Raw genomic sequence first — 24,496 nt, forward strand, 5'->3', positions numbered from 1 at the left:
GCCCTACATGGCATGGGTCCGGAGTACCTTAGGGATCACCTGCTGCCGGCGTCAACTTCCCTCCGTCCTGTGCGTTCCCACAGAGAGGGCCTCCTCAGGGTGCCACCGGTCAGAGAATGTCGTCTGGTGGCCCCCAGGGGGAGGTCCTTCTCTGTGGGCGCCCCGGATTTATGGAATCGTTTGCCTGTTGAACTCCGGATGGCGCCTGACCTTCGCTCCTTCCGACGCAATCTGAAGAGTTATTTGTTCGAACAAGCCGGCCTGGCCTGATGGGGGATGGGTTTGGATTTTATTGTTGTTTTAAATGTATTTTAATCTATTGTTGTAACTTGGGCATGTCGTTTAATTCTTTTTTAATTTTTGTATTTTTGCACTTTTATATGTTTGCCCTGTTCACCACCCTGAGTCCTTCGGGAGAAGGGTGGTATACAAATAAAATTATTATTATTATTATTATTATTATTATTATTATTATTATTATTATTATTATTATTATTATTATTATTATTATTCCTCCCTCTCCTTCTCCCCACCTCTCTCCCCAACATAGTTACTATGGAATAATTAAGCGTATATATGAATTTCCTTAAAATTTGGCACATTTTTTTAAAAAAATAACACAAACATTATGTCAGTGGACCAACACAAAGGCTTATAAATGTTTTTTTTAAAAGTTGTACTCTGTTTTGCATTATGTGCTCTGAAAACAACTTAAGGGAACAATAGAACTTTTTTTCCAAAGTTGCAAAATGATCAGCTTGTGATAGAGCCAAGAGGCTCTAAGCAAGCCACTAGATGCTGCTATAGCATTTTACAATTTACTATGAACAAGTTTTTATTAGTTGTGGGGACTGTTTGATCCCAGATGTGAACTTTTGGGCTGGAAATAAACATTTGATGTGCTAGCTTTGACTTGTTCATGCCCTGCCACCAAGAAGATTTCTGTGAACTTTAACAATGATCCTTATGATGTTTGTATCAGGACAGATGATATTCCAATTTGAACTTGGGTATCAGGTAATCTAGACTCTTGCATTTCTAATAAAATCTCCAAAGATATTGCCCAACATATTCCATGGTTGATTCTTTATTGCTTCTAACAGATCATATATAACATGTGTCACACAGCCTATATAATAATGTTCAGATGAATAGGAGGAAAAGATACCCTTAATTTTAAAACTTTCCAACTGCAAAAAGCAGACCTTTCTGGAATGCCTGTCACTTCTAAATCACTTTTGGTCCTCCCCTCCCCTTCCTTTCTTTGTGGGCCATAAACATATTGTCCTGGATAGCGAAGTTAAAGTTCTCAGAACACTATTATGAAAGCTCAAGTTTGTCAATTTGAATGATGAGAGCAGACAATTGAGACAAGATCTGCTTCTAATATCTGGATTCCATACAAAGATTAGTTCATAAATATATTTTCTCATTAGATACATGCTAAGAATGAATAGTTCCCATATACTACAAAAAGCAGTGAGAAACACAGCATCATTAGATAGAGACCATTTAGGCTGATCAGAAGTGGCATATAATTATTTTTAATATTAAAAAATGTATTCAAAAGGGTGAGGCAGATGGTAAGCAACCAAATCTATAACTATAGAACCAATCTGATAAAAGAAATTCTGTATCACTAAAACTAACTGTACTTCTAGAGATAATATTGGATCCAAGGAAGTGTAATATATACATACACATATACATACCCAACACACTGATTACAATAGTGAAGCAATTGAAACACATTTAATGACACATCTGTCTTATCTGATTTTAATGACAACTTATCAACCTTCATCTAGTATATTATTATATTCAAATTCTGATTTAAGATTATTCACTGCCTCATATAGTTTTGATATAAAAAGGTAAACCTTGAGGACATCTGCATATTTGTGATACTTTTAACTCCAACTCTGAATAATTTCTCCAGGTTGTTTCATGTAGATACAAAACAGCATATATTAAATTAAAAACTGAGTCTCATGGAATTCATAATATAACTACAGTAATTTCTTAATTGTATTTTAAAATTGTTGTTACAGTAGGATAGTGTAGAGCTGTGGTGGCTCAGTGGCTTACTCACCTCAACTTCTGCCCACTGAACAGTTTGAAAGCATGTTCTATGTGAGTAGATAAATAGGTACCACTTCAGTGGCACGGTGGGGAGAGGAACAAGTTGGTACTCTGTGCAGTCAGTCAGATTTCTGCTGGCTCTGAACCTTCCTATTTATGGCACTGATTTATGAGATGGCTCCGGGGAAGGGAGGGGGCCTAGGATGACACTGCAGGAAGAGCCATTTGTCTTTCTTTCTACTGCGAATCCAGCTCATCCTACTAGCACTTTGGGAAGCATGCGAGTATGCCCTACAACAGACCTGGTAAATTGGCAGCCAAACTACTATTCTGCACTAACATTTTGGTCTCCTTGCTAATGTAACAACAGCAAATGAGAATGGAGAAGAAAGAAGAAGGAAGAAGAAGGAGGAGGAGGAGATTGATAACATTGACTTGCTGTTGTCATTTTTGTGTTCTTTTAAATTACTATAATCTACTTTCCTTAATATCTAATGCATTCAGTATTTCTTAAATTTCCTCTTGGATTCTCTTCACACAACTGCAGCCTTTTTTCCTCTTTTGATAGATAAATAACCTCCTTAATTGAAGCAAAGCAATTATTTAAAAAGAAAGTATTAAAAACTATCTCATATTTTGCGAATAAGATTAAACACTCTGAGGTGGAAAAAATAAGATGGAGATGTATAGAGTTTTAAAAATGCTGAGACTTACCTGGAGGGGGTTTATCACCAGGATTACAGATCTCTCTGACAATCTTCCTTGTATCACTTTGCAGTTGTTCAAAGTTCTCCAACAGATACACTCTGCTAGCAAAGCCAGCAATTTTTTGGAAGTCAAAAGGACTTAAATTCCCAATGCCTATTACAAAGATGTAGATGCCATCTTTTCTTAGAGCAATGGCTGCATCCTCCACTTTGTCATCAGAGTGCCCATCTGTGATGACAATCAAATACTGCACCACCCCATTATATTGCCGACCACCATTCACAGGTTCAAAGAAGCTCTTGACAAATTTCAACCCTGCGCCTGTGAAAGTGCGAGCTTTTAACTGAGCAATTGCATCGATCTTCTTTTTTATGGCATTATTATTAAAAAATTCATTGAGATAAAATTCTTTCTGAGGTTTTGTGCTGTACTGAGCCACTCCAACCCGGACCTTGTCCTTTGCAATCATAAAGCTATCAACTACTTCTTTCATGAACGTCTTCATAGTAGAAAAGTTCTGTGCTGAAATGCTGTCTGAGCCATCGATCAGAAACACAAGATCTGCCTCTCCAGTATCACAAGCTGCAGAAAGAAAATCCATTTGATTGTGAGATACAAAAAGATGAAGTAACTCTCAACACACCTAAGGTAATATTCTGAATACACTTCTAGGAAATACTGTAGGTTCTATTGAGCTCAGCGACACTTACTTCTATAATACTAAAATTATTATTATTCCACTTCTATAATACTAAAATTATTATTATTCCACACAAATCAATAGATTTTCTTTCCAGAAAATGTATTCATATTCTGTTTTATATATAATATTTTGTATTTTTGCAAAATTAACAAATAACTTTTTAGCACTGAAAATACCACAGGTAATTCTTGGCTTATGACAATTCATGTAACAATGATTCAGAGTTACAACAGCATTGGGGAAAAAATGACCTGTTCTAAAGTTATAGCTGTTGTACCACCTGTGCAAAATCACATGATTGTGATTTGGTGCTTGGCGATTAGCTGACATTTCCAACATTTGCACCATCCTGCAGTCATGTGATCACCATTTACAACCTTTTCAGCCAACTTCTAACAATCAACAGTCATTTAACAGTTGCATGATTTACTTATTGACCGTGTGATTTGTTTAACTACCAGGGTCATAATGATCACAAAATTGGTTCTGGTCATGGGATGCCTTGTTCAATGAGTGCATCTATTAGTGACCAAAATTCCAATTGTGGTTGAAAGCTGAGGACTATCTGTACCACATAACATAACAAAATGTAATGTAACGTAACAGTAATAACTTAACAGACAGCCATGCTCAACAGATCTGGAGTGTACCATGTTAAAAAAGGGTAGGTTATCTCATAACATATTACACTTTGAAGTACTGCAAGATATATTTTTTTCTCCTAATGTGTGCCTTGAGGACTGAAAACTGTTGGCTATTTATAAATATAAATATTTATATTTACCAAATATAATATAATATTTATATTATTTAATCTTGGTAAGCAGATAGGGGAGCTTCTGGTTGTTGTCCTATTTCTCCTGAAGTGGCACACTTATTGTATTATATTATTGCCTAACAAAAACATTCTGCAATATGAATAACAGGGGAGCTGAAGTAAATGAAATATACTTCTTTCCAAACGAAGATCAGTAAATCACATGAATCAAAGGCATAGAAAAGTAAAATATTTTATTGTATCTTGTACTTCCCAGACCAAATTCCTGCTCTTTAGCTATATCTAGCATAATATCCCAACTTGACCCCCTACCAAAAGTTTGCAGTGTTTCATACTGACAAAACATAGCCAAGTGTTTTCAAATTTAGGTATGACAGCTGCTTCTCATTTGGCCAAGATGCAGATTTTTAGAAACTACCTTGCCAAATTAAGGGAAGCAAGGAACAAAATGAGGGACTGTAGAGGGAAGAAGTTCAACTAGTGTCCAAATCAATTCCTCCAGTCCATCCCAAGTGGCTTTATTTGCCAAGTAGAGAAGAAGATTCAGTTTAGTGTGGCAATATAAAATGAATGCTAGTAATAAATCAAATATATACATAAACAAAGGTTCTAGTTACCTGGTTTTGATTCATCACATATAAGATACGTTATGTTTTCATATAAACTGTCCAGTGTGTTGTAACTGGGAGTAAAAAACCATTTTCCCTTTTCACCAACTATTTCTGCTAGTTCTGTTCTACTCGCGTCTTCTATTCCTACTGCAATGACCTGGATGCCTTCTTGCTTCAAAGCCTGAACTGCTGCTGAGAGATTAGGTCTATCTGTGGGTGTTGTTGGTTCATCTGTGATCAGGACGATGATCTTTGTGATATTTAGGTATGATGTTCGGCCACCATAAGCAGCACCAAAGCGTTCCCTTGCAAAATTCAAAGCTCTTGCTGTAAAGGTGAATTCTCTTAAAGGAACCAGGTTTTTAATGGCTTCCCTGAGTTGAAATTTTGTGGAATAGGTATTTAGCTGAAATTTTTCCTCAGGTAGAGTCCCAAAAATAACAGCTCCAAACTGAGCATTGTCTTTGCCCACAACTGAATCATTCACAATTGCTTCCATAAGCCTTTGAATCCCCTCAAACTGCAGATCTGTAATGTCTCTGGATCCATGAACTACAAAGATTATGTCAGCAACTTCAGTTCGCTTGCATACTGTCATTAAAAAAAAAAATGGCAGTGTTAAAATAAATTTCTGCTTCTTTTGCTTCAATAATCTAGTGTCAAATGCTTCCTCACCCTTGCTGTTAACTTTTAGGACATTTCTTTGAAAAATATGAATTGCTAAAGGTGAAGTTAAAATAGAAACAATAGAGAATAGTGCAAACATAACAGTGTGATGGCTACCTAGAGGTTAAGAGCTACAGCTCTCAAAAGTTCTGGGATAAATCACTCTGGGAAGGGATTGCTGAAAGCTGTAAATTAGCAAAATCCAGAGGCTGCACCCATGGAAAAAAATTCTTAAATCAAGGTAGGATTCATAATGATTAAGTCGCAGCCTTTGGCAAAGGCAATTGTTGAGAATAAGGAAAATTATCTTGATAGAGAGGAGGGATCTGTTACCAGTGCAAGAAGGAGGGAATAACAGTGGTTCAAAGTTATAATGGCCTTGGCCACAGGTAGGCAACCTCGGCTCTTTTATGACTCATGGACTTCAACTCCCAGAATTCCTGAGTCAGCTATGCTGACTCAGGAATTCTGGGAGTTGAAGTCCATGAGTCATAAAAGAGCCGAAGTTGCCTACCCCTGGCCTTGGCAAATGTGGGTTAATAACACTTACTCAGTTCTGTACTCATGCTTAAGACGTACCATCCCCATGGTCACAACTGCAATTTGGGGGATTGGCAACCAGCTCACATTTACAACTGGCTGCAATATCCTACAGTCATGATTACAATTTGCAAGATTTTTTGCCAATTTTTAGCAAAAAAACCCCCACCTATTGAGTAAGCTGGATTCGCCTAATGACCATGCGATTCACTTAAAAACTGCATTATTTTCTTAGTGATGGTGGTAATTTACTTTGTGACTGTCATAAATTTTTTTATAAAATTGATCCAACTTGAATTATGACTGCAATGTGTTATGATGGAAATTCTGGTCCCATTTGTGTTCATAAATTGAGAAGTATCTGTAATCTGACTTGCAAGATTACTACTTTTTTGTGTTCCATTCAGTCATATCTAACAAGTCTCTGCATTGTTACTTTAGCAAATTTTAATAAAAGTAATTTTAGTCTTAATATGGAGTTGATTTTTTGGTTTCATCTATGTTTTGGTCGCTGACATCAGAATTATCCAAACTACTTTAAAATGTATTGAACCATAGCACTTTCTACTCTCTTAGCATCTAACCAATTATAGTAATCTCTCTCTCTCTCTCTCTCTCTCTCTCTCTCTCTCTCTCTCTCTCTCTCTCTCTCTCTCTCTCATTGCATAGCATCTTGTAAGATAACACTTGTAACATTATATAAAATAACATGGACTTCATCAGATGCATGGACACTTTTCTTAGGAATATGTAGGCAGCTATCATGTAGAGTAGAGGAAATAATGACTATAGCTGTTTTGTGCAGTAGGGAATTGGACACTTTGTGAAGCCTGTTGGTTTCTTTTGAATAAGTCACTTTTTCCAACTGTCCTTCAAAAAATATGTTTTTTATAAGGATATAATGCAAAATGTTCCAGTTTTGTTATAAGAAAGGAAGAAAATATACTGTATAATCTGCATTAGAATTCCTTCAAATTATATATATATATATATATATATATATATATATATATATATATATATATATATATATATATATGTTTAAGTATTTGTCAAGGTTTTTTGAGTGGACCTTGCTAATTAACTCTTTCATTCCTGTTTTGGCCCGGCTCAGGGCTTATCCGCAGGAACTAGTCAACTTATGACAGCTCATTATTTGTGCAAATTATTCAAATTGCTAATAAAGAATTTGGGAGGCTAAGATGATCATTTCGAACTATTTATGTTCTCATCAGTTAGTCATACCCTTTATCTGAGATTCAAACCCGGGCTGATTATATATATCAGGCAGTGTTTTAACCTCCTGAGCCACGGGTTCCTTCTCTCTTATATTAGCTGGAAGGCAAGGCAAATGTATGTTTAAGTAGCAAGGTCCACTCAAAAAACCTTGACAAATACTTAAACATACATTTGCCTTGCCTTCCAGCTAATATAAGAGAGAAGGAACCCGTGGCTCAGGAGGTTAAAACACTGCCTGATATATATAATCAGCCCGGGTTCGAATCTCAGATAAAGGGTATGACTAACTGATGAGAACATAAATAGTTCGAAATGATCATCTTAGCCTCCCAAATTCTTTATTAGCAATTTGAATAATTTGCATATATATATATATATATATATATATATATATATATATATATGTGTGTGTGTGTGTGTGTGTGTGTGTGTGTGTGTGTGTGTGTGTAATATAATAATAATGGGACCATCAGTCAATGTTCTCATCAGTCAAATAGGTTTGAAATGATCATATCGGTCTCCCTTTATTCTTTGTTAGCAAGCCAAAAAATTTACACAAATATGAGCTGCCACTGTAGATGGCCTTGGGCTAGACTGAAACAGGAAATAAGATTTGTCCCGTGTCTGGGACTAAGAAAGTGTATTCTGAATGCTTAACAAACATTTAACACATATCTTCCTTGCTTCTCAGCTGAGAGAGAGAGAGAGAGAGGGAGGGAGGGAGGGAGGGAGGGAGGGAGGGAGGGAGAGGGAGAGAGAGAGAGAGAGAGAGAGAGAGAGAGAGAGAGAGAGAGAGAGAGAGGGGCCTAGGGGTTAAAACAACTGCTTAAGACGCAGTCGGCCCAGGTTTGAATCTAGAAGGGTATGGCTGACTGATGAGAACAAATAAGTTTGAAATGATCATATTGGTCTCCCTTTATTCTTTGTTAGCAAGCCAAAAAATTTACACACACACACACACACACACACACACATACTGTACACATACACACACACACACACACACACACATATATATATATAAGTTCTGATCTCAAATCTTTTACTGCTGTTTTCTATACAATTACTTGCCCTGTGAGGTAATCCAGATAAGAAATACAACCAGGAGTATGAATCCTGACTTTATTATAAGGTTACATTGGTTGGGTCTCACTCTTCTGGTGCACTGCAACAGCATTAAAACTTGGCCCTGCCTGCTAGCATGGCATGCAACTTTAGGGTTGGCTGATGACTTAAGGGCAATCCCTCTGTCTTTTTAACTTCTCAAATTGATTTTTTTAAAATTAGTCTACTTTTTATATAGATTTTATGGCTTTATTTGTGAACTGCCCAAAAACACTCAATATACAAATTTGATTAATTAATAAATAGTATTGCAAGATTAAAAATATTTCTCCTCTTCTTTCCTTTTACTCTCAGGAAAGCTTGCCTCTCGTATAAAACATTTCCCACATTCTTCCTCCTGAGGCAGAGATCTCTTTTACATGCTGTCCAGTTGCCCAGTCTGTGGCTTTCCCTACTGTCTCCCAGGTCATTCCCACATACTATTACAATCATTAACCCTGACCCTGACAATATCTGGCTCTGGGTTATAGCAGAAAATATGGAGAGTGCAAAATAATTTTCTGAAGAAATAACGTTTCTCGCTTCAATACTTACCCTTGTCAGGGTTGCAAATCTGAAATAGAATTGGTTTCACCAGAAACACGAGGGATTGAAAATAATCCTCTGAAAATACTTTATCCTGAGTTCCAGCAATGTCTAAAAGCTGGGAGTTGTTTGCTTTCAGTATTCCAATTGCATAGATGATGACACCTTTCTTCCTGAGTGCCCTGGCTGCTCTTCTCACGTCGTCGCTAGATTCCTCATCTGTGACCACTATCAAATATTGTTTTACACCCAAACGCCCTCCCTCAGATTTGTCAAAGTAAGGGGAGGCAAAGTCTAGAGCTCTTCCAATTCTGGCTCCTTCTTGAACCTGCCTCATTGTAGTTATTGCTTTCCTCAGGTCAGCCTTGTTGTTGTACTTGTTCAGTGGGAAAACTTCTTCTGGATTGAAGCCAAATTGGAGCAGCCCAATCTGAACCTTATCAGTCCCAACATCAGACTTGTTCACAATTAAATCAATGAAATCCTTGATCTGTTCAAATTCAAACTGATCCATACTTTCCGATGTATCAATTAGCAAAATTATGTCAGCTTTCAAGTTTTTACAGGCTGAAAGTAGACAAATGAAAAAGATATATAAATATATTAAATAAATTTGCAAAATATTACAGGCCCAAACAATAGGACATTTTCATTTCAAAGCAATAAGTCCTTGGCATTCACTACCTAAAAATGTTTTTTGACTGTACACAATGTCTACTCTTCTTAACAAGAGATTTTTCCAGAACCTAGGCTGCATTTCATCTTTGCAACTGAGTTTCCACTTTTTAAAAAATAATGGGCTTTGTTCAGCTTCCTAAAATAATGCAAAATTAATGACTTGGGAGTTTTTTAAGAAACCTTTAAACAGCAGATGGATTTTTGTTGGGTTTTACTCAGTTAACTATATTGCAATCACTATAATAACCATATAATAGGCATATGCTATGGAGAAAGAATGAACAGTAGCTATGTTTTATATTATAATATTCATGCCGTTGCAGTTTCTAAATAAAAATACCATTATAATCCAGTGTTCTTCACATTTACAGTGTTAACCCCTGAGAATTATGTAGTGAAATAACATCTTTTAGTGAACTACTATGTGTTCCTAATTAAACAATCCAAGCAGAAGTCACCAAGATGTGTGGACTTATTTGAAAGCTCTATTTGGAAGTCTAGCTAGGAGCTTGAATGGCCTGTTCCATGGAAACACTTGCAGATCTTGTAGGGAGTGCGGAAACTCCCTTAAAGTACTTATTAAAAAGAAGGAAGGAGATCACAGGAGGGAGAGAATGGAACATCTATCACACACTCCCTCCAGCTGTAATTTAATGTGGGTAAGATCATTATTCTTTTTGGCATGGAATTAACATGAAATTTAAGGTTTAAAATCTATTAACCAGTATGTGTTATCAAGGGTTGCCTTATTTCTTTATTTTATTTTCTTGCTCATTTTTTGTCAAATTCTCATTTAATAAGAAGTAAAACTAAATTCTGCTTGCTCATGAATTTACTCTCATGACTTTTCTTTAATAGGTCTTAGCTACCCCTTATATGTAGGAAAAACCCATCAAAAGTGAACCTCACATGAAAGCTTCTGTACTTGAAACAAGTGTCAGCCATACGGCCTTCCCACGGGATATCCCTTAATAATCACCCCAAAAGGGTGGAGATTTACCCAGCAAAGGTGAATTCTTTTCAGATGATGCTTTGAAAACATAAATATGATCCGTGTTGGAAAATTAAAAGGAATTTGTTTCCATTTAAGCCTTCAAAAGATTGGTTATGATAAAACATTGAGAAACTTTCATTGAAGAAAACACCTTACCCTCAGGAGAACAAATATCCTGTGCAATATCATGTTTGATGAGCTTCAGGGAATCAAAATCATTCACAAAAAACATCCTGTCTTTGGTCCCAGCTATATCTTCTAGTTCTCTTTTAACAGCATCCTTGACACCTATGGCATATATAACAATCCCTGCATTCCTCAGCATTTCTGCAGGCATGGTCACTTGATCCTGCGATTTACCATCTGTAATAACAATGAGGAACTGGGGGACATTGTCCCTGGCTGAAGTTTTGAACAAATTCTTCATGTATTGTAAAGCTTTTCCAGTTTGAGTGCCACCACCAATCTGCCAGATCGCTTTTATTGCTTCTTTTAACTGGGTCAATGTATCGTACTCATTAATCAAAAACTCTTTATTGGGATCACTTCCATATTGAACCACCCCAAAACGAACTTGATTGGGGCCAATCTGGAACATGCTAATCACTTCATTCATAAAGACTTTCATATCATGGAACCCTTCGGTCTGTATACTGCCAGAACCATCAATCAAGAAATAAATATCTGCTTCCTCTGTCTCTTCACAGCCTAATGAAAAGTAGAAGAGAGGAAAGTAAGAATGACAATTCCTTTACTGTGAAGCCTACACTCACTTTCAATAAACATCAGTGACATGTTCTACAATATTATCTCAGCTTCCCCTACTACTTATCCAGTAGTTCCTTGCACAACATTTATGTAAAGAACTACTGCCTTAAGAACAAAGTAGGTGGTGTATTACAATTAAGGGTGGAGGAGAAGGTTGTTGAATTCATACTAAGTATGAAATTATATAATTTCTAATTTTTGAAGCCAAAACACAAGCCGAGACTCAGTAAGTCCAAAAATTTGAAGGATTACATTATGTAAAATAGTAACAACTCTGTATGCTAGACAATATTATAAGCAAAAAGATATATACTTTGAGAAAGATGCATACATATATAGTTTAATGCAAACACTCAAGCATAACAAGACAAAATGGCCATATTCATATGCATACAATGTAGCTCCTGTTAGCTTACTGTAAATTTAAAGGATGTAATTAAAGGCATAATAATTATTTTTCTGCATCCTGTTTCTTTCCGAGAACATTTTTTCTTCCCAGCCATTTCTAACCTCCAAGCTTTACTAGGGGCAATTTAAAATCCAAAGTTTGAAGATGGAGCACTAGGACGCTGAGCTTGTCGATCACAAGGTCGGCAGTTTGGCGGGTCGAATCCCGAGTGCCGCGTAACAGAGTGAGCGCCTGTTACTCGTCCCAGCTTCTGCCCACCTAGCAGTTCGAAAGCACGTAAAAAATGCAAGTAGAAAAATAGGGACCATTCCGGTGGGAAGGTAACAGCATTCCGTGCGCCTTTGGCGTCTAGTCATGCCGGCCACATGACCACGGAGACGTCCTCGGACAAGCGCTGGCTCTTCGGCTTTGAAACGGAGATGAGCACCGGCCCCTAGAGTAGGAAACGACTAGCACACATGTGCGGGGGAACCTTTACCTTTACCTTTATTCCTCCCACTCACTATATTCTTTCAATGCTGTCCAGCTTTTGCTTTATGGGAAATGGGGACAAGACACAGAATAAAGCATGGATCCTTTAAGTTGGGGAAGCATGAAAACATCCCCAAAGTCAATCACATCCTGCAAACTTTATAGGTAATTATTGAAAATAGTTTAGTATTTCATTATGTAGTTTTATTTGGGCAAAACAATTACCGGCCCAGTGTCTGCTTCTTTCCCTCTTAAGGGAGGGAGGACAAGATGCTTTTGAACAGAGTCACCACAACTTTGCTGGCAGTTAAACAAAGCTATAGCTTCTTTTCAAGTTGTGACAATGGATTGGACCTCAAACACCCTATTTGCAGTGGCCAGCACATTGCTTATCCCACACATAATAGAGCCTTCTGCCTTTGCTAAACACAGCTTTCTCCAAGCCTTCCAGATTATGCAAACAACAACTCACAGAATTTTCAATTACAATTCTATTAAAATGGCTAAGAATACTAGATATGGCAGTTTATATTCTGGAAGAGAAATCTAACAGGTGAAGGCTGCGCTGAAGACCTTTTTTGGGGGGAGAAAAGAAATAGGTAGCAGAAGGTTGAACGGTGTGAATAGAATCAGAATAAGAGTAGGTTGATGATGGCAAGCTTCCCACCTTGATTCAACTATCTTTCATTTGATATCATCCACCCCTTACCTTATTTCTCTCTTTACTAGCTGCCCAAGAGAGAAAAAGAGAAAGAAGAAATAAGCATATGTGTGCCTAGGCAGATAAGGTAAGTCCAAAACAACCCCTCACTCACATCTAATTTTCCAAAGTTTATTGAAATAGGATTTGAGATTGATCAAGATATCACTCTCTTACCTTCCTTCAGGGAACGAACCCGCACTGGAATTGAAAATGCTTGTGAAACTATTTCACTACAAAGTTGTTTTTTTATAACATATTCCAAGTTCGATAGTTGCAAGAAATATTCCATGGTAGTAACATGTTTCCTTGGGGGATAAGATGCAATTTTGTATAGTTGGCTACTTGCAGAAATGTTTTGAATACCCACAGCATAAACTGTAACACCTGCTCGGCGAAGCTTGGATGCAGCAACAGTGAAATCATCTAGTGACTGACCATCCGTAATCACAACAGCCAATTGCTGCACTCCTTGACTTTTCCTGCTCCCTGCTCTTTTGGTGAAAACTTTTTTCCTTAGGAAGTCCATAGCAGCACCTGTATATGTTTGCCCACCACGATAAGGCAATCTTTTTAGATAGTTCATAACCTCTGATTTGTCTTCAAATGTATTCAGGCTAAACTCTAATCTTGGTTTATCGCTGTAAAGTACCAAGGCAACTCGTACATCATCTGGGGCAATTTCCAGAGCATTGATTATTTTGAGCAGAAAAGTCCTGATCAATTGAAAATTCTTTTGACCAATGCGAGTGGATTCATCCACAAGAAACACAATGTCTGCCACTGAGGCAGTGGAGCAAACTATGAACAAAATAAGCAAATAAAAGTTAGTAAAAACAAAGTGATAACCACACAATCTTAGAAGTTGCATGAGACTATTCCACAGGTAAGTGTATTTAACATTGCTGACCGACATTTATTTGTTTAAGAAGTAAGGCCCAAATAGATGAAGAAATAATTGGAAATCCTACCAAAAAGTTAGAAGATACCAGGAGAATAATACTGAGGACTATATGCTGAAGAAAGAATGGAAGCTCATTAATGTAAACTCTTCCCTGATTTGCTTCTGTTTCGCAAAAAGCCATGAAGCTATTTTCCAATAAGTTAAAGTCAAACATACCTGTTTTAACTTAGGTGCTGATCAGAAATATTTGCTGGTTTGAAAGTAGGTAAATATTTTCAGTAGGTAAATATATATCATAGTTCAAATTCAGGAATTTAACCCAACCTCATAAGCAATATAATTAAAGCCTCTCTTTCATGACATGTCATGGCCCAAGGCTCCTGGAATTTCTGGAAATTATCCTGATGTTTTATTAGTAGGTCTGTCTAACAATCATATATGAAGAGAAAAATTTGAAGTATCTATGACATGCACATTGCACCTATTGGCAATACTTAAAGAGGCTGTGCTGCCAACTAAATTCCAGAGAAGAAAGGCATGTTTAAGAAAACACCAACAGTTGCAATATACACAGTCATAAACACACTGAAATAATTTCCCCTTTGAATCCAGAACTCTGCACAGAACTGATTATTGAAGTCCTTTTAAGAATTAATGACATTCTAGTTCAAGTAAATCCATCTGAGAAAAATTCAGGAAATATTGTTCATTAACTTCATGAGGAAATATAATAACAATCATGTTTGGTTGTAGAAGCTGAATAAATTATATTAGCCTCCTTCCTATTTTAATGTGTAGTTCTTCTAGTGATATAACAATACCTGCAGGCACACTGGCATCTAAAACAGCCTCATACTCTTGCTGGACTGGTGCGTCCACAATATCTTTGACGATTTTCTGAAGCTGATCAAGATACTCTATGTCATCAACCTGGTCAAGTAGAGGGGAGGTAGCAATCATATTCATTTCTTCCTCATCAGACTGTAAGACACCAACTGCTGCAATGTTCACTCCCATTTCTTTCAGTTCTTTTGCAGGTTTCCTGACATCATCTTCCGATTTAGCAGAGGAAAAAATCACTGTAAATTGTGGTGTTCCTTGCCGAAGACGGCTTCCGGCTTTCTCAACAAAATAGACTTCTCGCAAAAATTGGAGAGCACTGCCAGTCTTCAAAGGGCCTCCCATGAATACAGTGTTCTGCTGAATATGGTTAAGAATATCTTTCTTCGTCTTATATCTATTCAATAAAAATTCCACTTTCCCTCCTTCGCTGTACTGTGCAAGTCCAATCTGGTGTTTTTTAGCGCCAATGTCTAATTGTTCAACAATCTGGACAATTACTTTTTTTACTTTTTCAAAATTGGCAGATCCCATGCTGTTAGAGGAGTCCAAAAGGAAAACAATATCAGCATAGCGCTTTGTGAATGCTGTAGGAAAAATAGAACAGCATGCTTTTAAAAGACGTACACTCATACAGGATGGAATAGAACTCACATTACAATTGCAACTTATTTGTGTCTAGCCATTTCCTACTGTTCTACTGTGGCAGCTATTTTTTAAAATGATACCCACATGCTCTCAAAATCTTTTTTTTTTTGTCAGAAAGCCCCAAGAAATCACTTACACAAAGTAGGTTGGATTTAATTAGTTGCCGATTTCTATGGAGTGGGACCCAAATCTCCCTGCCTCTTAACTTCAATTTCTTTTCAAGAATTCTTTACCAGACAAATAAACATTCAAGAGATTATTGTGTAAAGCTGAATAATTATATCCTACCAGATTAAAATCTGGTTGAAAAAAGAACAAAATAATCAGTGTCTCCACTCTAACTCATAGAGGGATATACCGTACTTGAATATATACAGTCTGACTTCCATAATTCCTTCTGTAACGTCTGTCTTATAAGAGTGGGAATGAAGATAATAACATTATTAAACATAAAAAGACAATGTGTCATGCCTATATTGCCTTCATTTTCTGTTTTGTGAGCCTCAGAGCATATTGTTGATATTCAGCAGCAAAGCTAACTACACATACATACACACAGATCCTTTTAATGCCTTTAGAAATGGCCAAAAAAATGCATCCAAATGTCTCTGGAACACTAAGTTTTAAGGTTTTTTTCTGTGCAAATGCAACTTTTAAAAAAGTCTTTGACTTTCCAATTAAAGTAAAGCCTGAAAAGTTTTCCAAATTAAATTGGTGTCATAGAAATCACAATACAAAAAGAAAAATGCACCATTTGCCCAAAAAGAAAACTGTATAACTTAACACGGAAATAAAAGAATAAAAATACCTTCTGAAATCTTACATTACCACCAGAGGCCATTTAATTACCTTTAATCTGGCTCTCCAAAGCAAAGCACATTGTTTCAAGAAGGCTGTTGATAAGGTCTTGAAGGATATCAAAATTGTCAATATTAAACAGAAACTTATTAAAAGGTTGGTTTGCAATATTCATAAGTTCAGTGGTGTTCTGGATCCCAATGCCCACCACATAAATTAAGATTCCTTCATTTTTTAATTTGTGGGCTGGAACTTTAACTTCATCATGTGACTCCCTGTCTGTGAGTAGGACCAATACTTGTGGGATGTTTTCTTGAATTCTGCTCCCAGCAGATTCAGTGAAGTATTCTTCCTTGATAAAATCCAAAGCAGCACCTGTGTGAGTGCTTCCTTTCCGTAAAGTTAAGTTCTCTATATGTTCTAGAATATCATTTTTCGAAGGATATTGGTTCAGATGAAACTCGCTAAAGATCTCATCACTATACTGGGCCACTCCAATTCTGACCTGGTCATGACCAACAAAAAGGCTGGAAATCAGGTTGTAGAGGAAGCTTTTCACCTTCTGGAAATTCTCCAGATCAATGCTTGATGAACTGTCCACCAAAAACACAATGTCAGCCGCAGTGGCTTTTCGGCATACTAAATGAGAAATATACATATATAAGAAGAAAAAGGAGAGTTCATTAGCCCTTTCAGTCTGAGGTTATTTCTGGCTTCAAATATAACTTGAGAATTTCTTACTCTCATCATATAAATCTTTTTTTCCAATGAATTTAATTTTATACTCAGAACCAAAATAAAATATTTAAAAATATTATTTCAATATCCCTTTGAAATCATACATTTATTCCTTCATAAAAATATTAGCCACTTCTAGGCCAGTCATTATATCAACTTGCTTAATGACATCCAGTGCCTGAAAATGTAGTTAGCTGCTAAATTATAACCCTTTATATTCAAAAGACCCAAATATCTTCTGTTCTTGGAATAACTCCCATGCACTGCTAGGCTTAAAGTGTAAAAATCAACATCTTTTAAAAGGAAGCCTGGAGAGAACATCTAATGCAGACATGTCAAACACAAGGCCCGGGGGCCGGATCCGGCCCACAAAGTGGTTTCATGTGGCTCGCGAAGCCATCCTGGAAACAGTGAGGGAACAGCCCCCGCTGCCTTGGCCCCGGCCCAGAGACCCTCCTTCTGCCAGAGACCCTCAGATCTGTCCCACTCCTGCCCAGGCCCCCATAGGCACCCTTGATGCCAATGATGTAGAGCTGGCCATGCCCACCCAGTAGGCCATACGCACTCTAGCCATGCCCACCCAGTAGGCCACACCCACCCTGGCCATACCCACCCTGCCCCTTGAGGGCAACCGCAATGCTGATGCGGCCCTCAGTGAAATTGAGTTTGACACCCCTGATCTAATGTATTCTATGGAGGAGCCTAAAGATGAAGCAATGAATAAAAATGACAAGCTATAATACTTTGGATAAGAGGTAAGGTAAGGTAATAAAAAATAAAATAAGATAAAATAAAATAAAAATGTGCACGGCCCAATTATAATGGGATTGAGAACCAATTTCAGTATTCTTGGTATTTGATATACTGTAATGATACACTTGCCCTGCTAAGGCAATGGCTTTCAAGCCACACTTTTAATTGCAACAGATATGAGTCTAATAAATAAACACATAATAACTGGCTTTTGTCCTATAGTTTTGATAAGCTAAAACTGTCCACCTAAGAATAATTTAAATGTCCACCTTCAGGATGCTTGGACAATAATTACAAAATAGGCACGTGAATAAGAACTTCAATTTTCTCTTAAACTAAGAGGATTACTTTTTCTCTTTCTCTCTCTATCCCTGATGCTATTGTTTATCTAGGTGTGATGGTAAGAAATTTTTTTCATCATATATATCTTAAACTGAAAAATATCCCTGTCTGTGAGCACTGGGGAACCAGCCTATTCTGTAAAAACTGGTAAACAAGCCCAATTCTTACAGAATGGTAATACACATCTCATGCGATTGGCAGACCTTTCCATTTTATAAAACTTCAGATGAAATCAGTGTCCCATGAAATTATTCCAGATAAGATGCATTTATATCATTCTCAATGTACATGCTTGGGGAATGATACTGATAGAGTTATCTAGAAACATGAGTTTTTAAAGGAGGAGACATGGACATCTAACTTTAATTTAGTGAGTTGTTTAGAGAATTGCAGATGGATTGACTCCAAACAAGTAGATATTTCAAAGCTTCAGTGGGAAAAAATAGTTCTATGACCATTTAATGAAAACCAGGCCGGGTAAAGGAGGAGAGAGAGAGAAAGAAAGAAGAAAGGTTTGTTTTCACAAATGTTTATAGTACCTCATTTTATTTTTACTCCTCTTAATATTATGACTATTAAAATGTACAACTGACTAAAATGAGAACTAAGTCATGCTGCACTAAGCCCTAGTGCAGGGGTCAGCAACCCAAAACAGCAAAAGAGCCACTCGGAACCGGTTCCGTCATACAGACAAAAAAGTGGGAGCCGCAAAATGTGTGCACGCCTGTGGGCACGCACGGGCATGCGCAGAACAAGCAAAAACATACACCACCCCTATGCCTGCACCGCATCCTGAGCCGCACGCACCTGTCGCTGCCCAGTGCTGCCAGCTTAGGGGGGGGGAGGACAGACTCGCAGGCCGAGGAAGGAAACGGCCTTTCAGAGGATCCTGCCCGGCCCCCCTCGGAGGCAACGGGCCCTTTTCTGGCCGAAGGAAGCCTCGTGAGCATCTCCTGCAGTGCGGCTCCCTCGAGCCGTGAGGCACCTGTGCAACGGCGGTGATGGGTCTCCCTGGCGACGGGCACTGGGTTGCAGTGGAACCTTCAGCCCGGGCGCCGCCAGAGCCACCCGAGCGCCCTGCCCCTCTCCCGGGACCTCCAAACCTCTGCATTTGATGAAGGCAGCAGCTCTCCAAACGTGGAGGCGGAGGTTTGGAGAGCTGTGCAGCTCTCCAAACTGCCTCCACCCTATTTGCCGAGCTGCTGCATTTCTCCGCGTTTGAAAGAAACACGGACGAATGCAGCAGCTGTGCAAACGGGGCGGTGGTAGTTTGGAGAGTGCGTGCGCACCTCTTCAAACCACCACCGCCCGTTTGGAGACCTGCCGCACTCGTCAAACATGGACGAGCGCGGCAGCTGTACGAACGGTGAATAGAGTTATCCTATTAATGTTATGAGATGGCTGAGTAGCGGAAGTAGTTCCTATTGCATCACACAAGGAAGTAAGGAGGAGAGAATCAGTTTGGTCTAGTGGTTAAGGCATCAGGCTAGAAACCAGAAGACCATGAGTTCTAGTTCCACTTTAAGCATGAAAGCCAGCTGGGCCAATCATTCTCTCTCAACCCATGACATCAGGCAACAAGCTGGTTGGTCAATTCCAGTCACAAGCAAATGTTGACCAAAAAAACAACAACACACAAATCCTGCACTTGTGGGAAAACACTAGGAAGGGGGGGGGAAGAGGTAAAAATGAGATAGGGAGGAGGCAGTAGACTTACTCCCTTTACAACAATAAAATTTACTGGAAATGATTTCTAAATAATCCTGAGCATCTCTTTTTATAGTAGAATAAAAATTTGGAGAAATTGGAGCACCAATTTTAGTTTGCTACTGTACTCGGTAATTTAGTAAAAAAATGCCCTTACCTCTCTTTAGTGCAGCCATCCCCAGAGAACTTTGCATACCCCACTGAGATACCTCATAGGATTACAGAATAATGTTAATGCATCTGGAGTGCAAAGTCTTGTTGGAGGACTGGGGGAGAGGAGGGAGACTGCTTTATCCTTGCCATGCACTTGATGAACAACAGATTCCCATTTCCTACCATAGGCCTGGCACTGGATAAGATGTTGCAAATTACACAAGCCACTAGTGTTAGATTATATTATTTGTTGTATATAAAATAAGGGGTAGGTGGCCATTTTTCATGTAGAAAATAGTTAGCCTTTTAAATTTACCTGGAGAAATATGTATAAAGTCTTGAGAGGCTTCTTCAACAGTAGTACATAACACTTGGAGTATGTTCTGAGAGATACCTTGCAAGCCAGCAAAATCTTCCACATTATAAACATGCATTTCATCTGGATCACTAGCAATTTCCTGAAGCTCAGACAAAATAGCATCTTTGATGCCTATGGCATAAAGTATGATGCCTGCATTCTTGACTTCTTCTGCTGGCCCAGAAAAGTTGTCTTGACTTTGCCCATCTGTTATCACTAGTGCAATTTGGGGAACGCCTTCACTGTGTCGACTTCCAGCCATTTCATTGAACTGCTCATCTAGCATAAACTTCAAACTTTTTCCAGTTTTGGTACCCCCACCTTTGTAGATTAGATTTTGTATTTTCTTTAAAATGTCCTTTTTCTGATGGAAAAAATTCAACAAGAATTCATTGCGAGGATCATCACTATACTGAATCATCCCAACTTGAATTTTGTCTTTTCCAATGTCAAAACTGTTAACCAATGTGTAGAGAAATTCTTGTATGATTCTGAAGTTTTTTGGTCCTATACTCCATGATCCATCCACCATGAACACAATATCAGCGACAGAAGCTTCTCTGCAGACTGAAGAAACACATGATAGTTTCATTTTCCATTCTTAGCATTAATTAGTTGGTGGCTAATTCACTACCACTGAATGCCATGATCATTAGTTAAAATAGTCCAATTTTTGAAATTTTCTAACAATCACAACCCGTATAAATTATGTGAACAACTGAAGCTTTCATATCCTACTTTTGATTTTGGGAGGGTGGGGGTGGGGAAGACTCTCGATGCCTACTGATGAATACTGAGTACTATGTCAATTGAATCATTATCTCCAATTATTATTGCAGAAATGTTTTTCTTTTTTCCAAAGTATGTACTATTCAATTACATTTTTTTTCTTTCTCTACCTTCCCCCCCAAGCTGAAATACCAAAAATAGTCTTCTACTTATTTTGAACAGCAATAGTTTATTTTTGCTTCTTTGTTCTTCTGTAGAAGAAGGATAGTGTCTAGGACAACTTCCTAACTAGTATTTCCATGTTTTTGAACTATAAACCTATTGGCACTGAGCATGGGGCAAAAATGGCAGTATAATCCAAAACTCTCTAGAAATTTCAATTAGTAAACATGCGAACAGCTGGAACTATGATCATTGAAGACCATTCAAGATCTTTGAATGATCTTTCATTCAAGAATATTCAAAGGCTTCCACCCTTTCCCCTTACTTTCCAAGCTCCAAACTAAGCTTGCACAAAGCTGCCAAATTGCAGCATTCGCAAATGGAGGATTTTCCCATTTGGAAAGGCTGTGACTGAATTCAAATCAATGACAATTGCTCCAGTCTTTGGATTATTATATCTATTTCCCAAATCTTATTTTCTTTTGAAAACTAAGTATATTTTGTAATTGATCTCATTGAATATCAAAGTATGACATTACCAGTAGCTTGAGCATCTGTGTAGCACCAAGTAGTTAAAATGGAAACAGTAAGAATGTAGCTCCAATTATTCATCTTGAACACACCTCCACAGCAAATACTTTTAAAAAGGAAAAAAAACCTCAATTATCCATTCTAGAAAAAAAAGATCATACTATTCTAATCCAGAATTTCACTGTCAGTAAGCTTACATTAACTATTAGTATATACCAAGCTTCTCTAAACTGGTGCATATTGTTCAAATATATTTATTATAATAATAGCACATATGTATGATGGTTAAGGATTATGGCTGTAGTCCAATACAAATGAAGGGTGCCAAAGTGCATTGCAATGGTATGATGCTAAATGTCTAGCTGGACTGTATCAAAAGTATTGCCTGCATTTACACAACACTCATGGTATAGTATTATGCTTGAACAAGTTATTATCTGTCCAAAGCTGCTTTTTCCAAAAGGCAACTGGACTTTCTTTCAAAAAAAGGGCTTAGTCCTTAATACCAAAACAATTGGGAGTCACAGTTGCAATCATTGTGTTATCTCAAGTAGTTTCTTGAGGCAGAAATGGAAACTTGACATAGCTGAACCTAAGGAAGGTTAGAGATCCCTAAACCACAGTGACATGGGGTATCTCTGGAAGCTCAAAGTATAGTTTGAGCCTTAACTATGGCAAGCAGAAACAATGATTTGATATACATCAGAATTAGGCTCAAATTGTCAAAATCTGCTTTTAGTCTTTTGGCTGTAAGTAGTCAGATGGAGAGTGTTAGGCCAAACATCTATTATAATTAATAAAAGAAAGCAACTGATTCTGAATTCATCGTGACAAGGAAATCTTACAGATAATATTAGCATTCTTTACCACAAACTAAATAATTAGAATCTGTTGCTGACTGTACAGCAGCTGTTCTGTTCAATGAAACATGTTTCATGTATTTCAGAAGCTCCTTCAGTACGACCTTCTGAAACTGTTTCATACTGCTTTCTCGGTGCATTTTTCCCTTTATGGAAAGTAGACTGCAAACCAATTCCAAAAATCCTGAAAGCAGTACCATCAGTCAATGTATGGCCTTGCAAACCGATGTTGATCTTTTCATAACAAATCCTTTTTCAAAACTAGCTAAGCCAAAATGCTTTGAATAAAGCCTCATAGCCCATACATCATATGAGAAGGAAAGAGTGGATTGAAAAGGAAGATGAATGCAGTGATTTATAACAGCTGAAGCTTAGCTCTGTATGGACATGCAAAAATCTAAGCTCAGACTTCAACTTTCCCCAACTCAGTGGCTATCCCGGGGTAGGCAACCTTGACTCTTTTATGACTCGTGAACTTCAACTCCCAGAATTCCTGAGCCAGCCATGCTGAGGGGAAAGCTGAGCATGCTGGCTCAGGAATTCTGGGAGTTGAAGTCCACGAGTCATAAAAGAGCCAAGGTTGCCTACCCCTGGGCTATCCTGATTTGGGGGTTATGGGATTGCAATCCAATGCAGCCCAATCCATTTAGAAGCACTTGGTCAGGAAATCTGCTTTTAAAAAGTGGATAGTGTCAGAATCAAATAATAAGCACCAGAATGAAATTGTTGAATCTAAATCTTTCCAGAATTTCAGAAAGTATATCTCTGTACAATTTTATTGACTCGTTCTAATTTTGAAATAATTAAAGATAGTCTCCAATCTTAGAATAGAATGTCATTGGATTAAATTAGCTGAATTTCATAAAATATTTACTTCATGACTGTTTTTAGGATGGTGTGATGCAACCTGCCTAGACTTGTGTTTTGCTCTCTTTAATAATACCTTGATTTACAAATAATAGATAAATCATAGTGTGCTACTCTGATTTTATCTTATGTTGCATGAATCCAGCTATTGTGATCTATTCACTAAACAATAGTTAAACCATAGTTTATGTTACATATGAGTTCAAGAAAATTCTTCCTAGTCTTCTTCATTGGTGTTTAACCATTCACCTATAGCGATAATTTCATAAAATGTCACAGTAAGTTCAAACATCACAGTAAAATTCAATAGAAATAGAATTTTAAAAAAGAAGCTGACTCACCTGATGGTGAACTTGCTATTTCATGTTAAATGTATCATCACTCAAGTCACAACTCTGACAATGTTCTTTAATATATTTTATAAAAAAATAGGGGTGAAACATTAAACTCTCTTTGTATACAGTCTTTGTCCCCAGCACGGGGTGCTTGCACCCAGCCCCAAGAAATTAGAAGGAATCTTCTTGTCTCTGGTTGACTGCAAACACTGCAAGCTGCAAACACTCCATGACAAATTCTGCTTGGATTTCAGGATAGATGCAACACAGGACATTTGCAATCAGCCCCCCAGAAATGAGAGGGGTTATTCTTGATGTTGGGGGCTAGCTGCAAATGCCCATGCTGCAAAACTCCCTGCCAATTTCTTGCCTGGATTTCAGGATGGACCGTTTTCAGCCAGCCTCTTTGAGGATGAAAGCACTGCCTGCCAGAGGAATTCAGCCCTGGGCAAAGCTGAGATCCTCTGGCAAGCACCTCTTTTGTTCTCTCTTCTTAATGACCAGGAAATCACTTAACAAGTGCAACTGGGGATACCAGGATTGAGGTTGTTGAGTGAAGCAGTCACTTGCTCAGCTCCCTTTAACAACCCTTCACTCAATGACTAAAATTCTGGTCTCAACTGTAGTTTAATTCAAGGATTAGCTGTATGTATTAGCCACTTCCCCCACGCCAACTGCCTGAATAACAAAAAAATGTTCTTGGCTCCCCCCCCTCCCACTTTTTTAAAAAAAAATATTTTAATGAAGTCCTTCTTAAGATTGCTGAATTCCATA

At 37.8% G+C, this 24,496-nt stretch overlaps 1 protein-coding gene across 1 annotated transcript in view; it reads right to left on the reverse strand.

The window, feature by feature from the left end:
• Positions 1 to 20,830, reverse strand: part of LOC310650183 (collagen alpha-4(VI) chain-like) — a gene marked incomplete at its 5' end in the record, with an annotated part of 80,076 nt that extends 59,246 nt beyond the window's left edge. Inside the window, 8 exons of the mRNA XM_083379014.1 lie at positions 2,797 to 3,372; positions 4,889 to 5,473; positions 8,987 to 9,544; positions 10,806 to 11,357; positions 13,175 to 13,798; positions 14,723 to 15,328; positions 16,239 to 16,826; positions 20,197 to 20,830. Coding sequence (XP_083235140.1) covers positions 2,797 to 3,372; positions 4,889 to 5,473; positions 8,987 to 9,544; positions 10,806 to 11,357; positions 13,175 to 13,798; positions 14,723 to 15,328; positions 16,239 to 16,826; positions 20,197 to 20,830 — 4,723 coding nt within the window. The remainder of the gene's footprint in view (positions 1 to 2,796; positions 3,373 to 4,888; positions 5,474 to 8,986; positions 9,545 to 10,805; positions 11,358 to 13,174; positions 13,799 to 14,722; positions 15,329 to 16,238; positions 16,827 to 20,196) is intronic.
• Positions 20,831 to 24,496: the final 3,666 nt, after the last annotated feature.

The sequence above is a fragment of the Vipera ursinii genome, assembly GCF_947247035.1.
Source record: "Vipera ursinii genome assembly, chromosome: Z".
In the NCBI taxonomy this organism is placed as follows: domain Eukaryota; kingdom Metazoa; phylum Chordata; class Lepidosauria; order Squamata; family Viperidae; genus Vipera; species Vipera ursinii.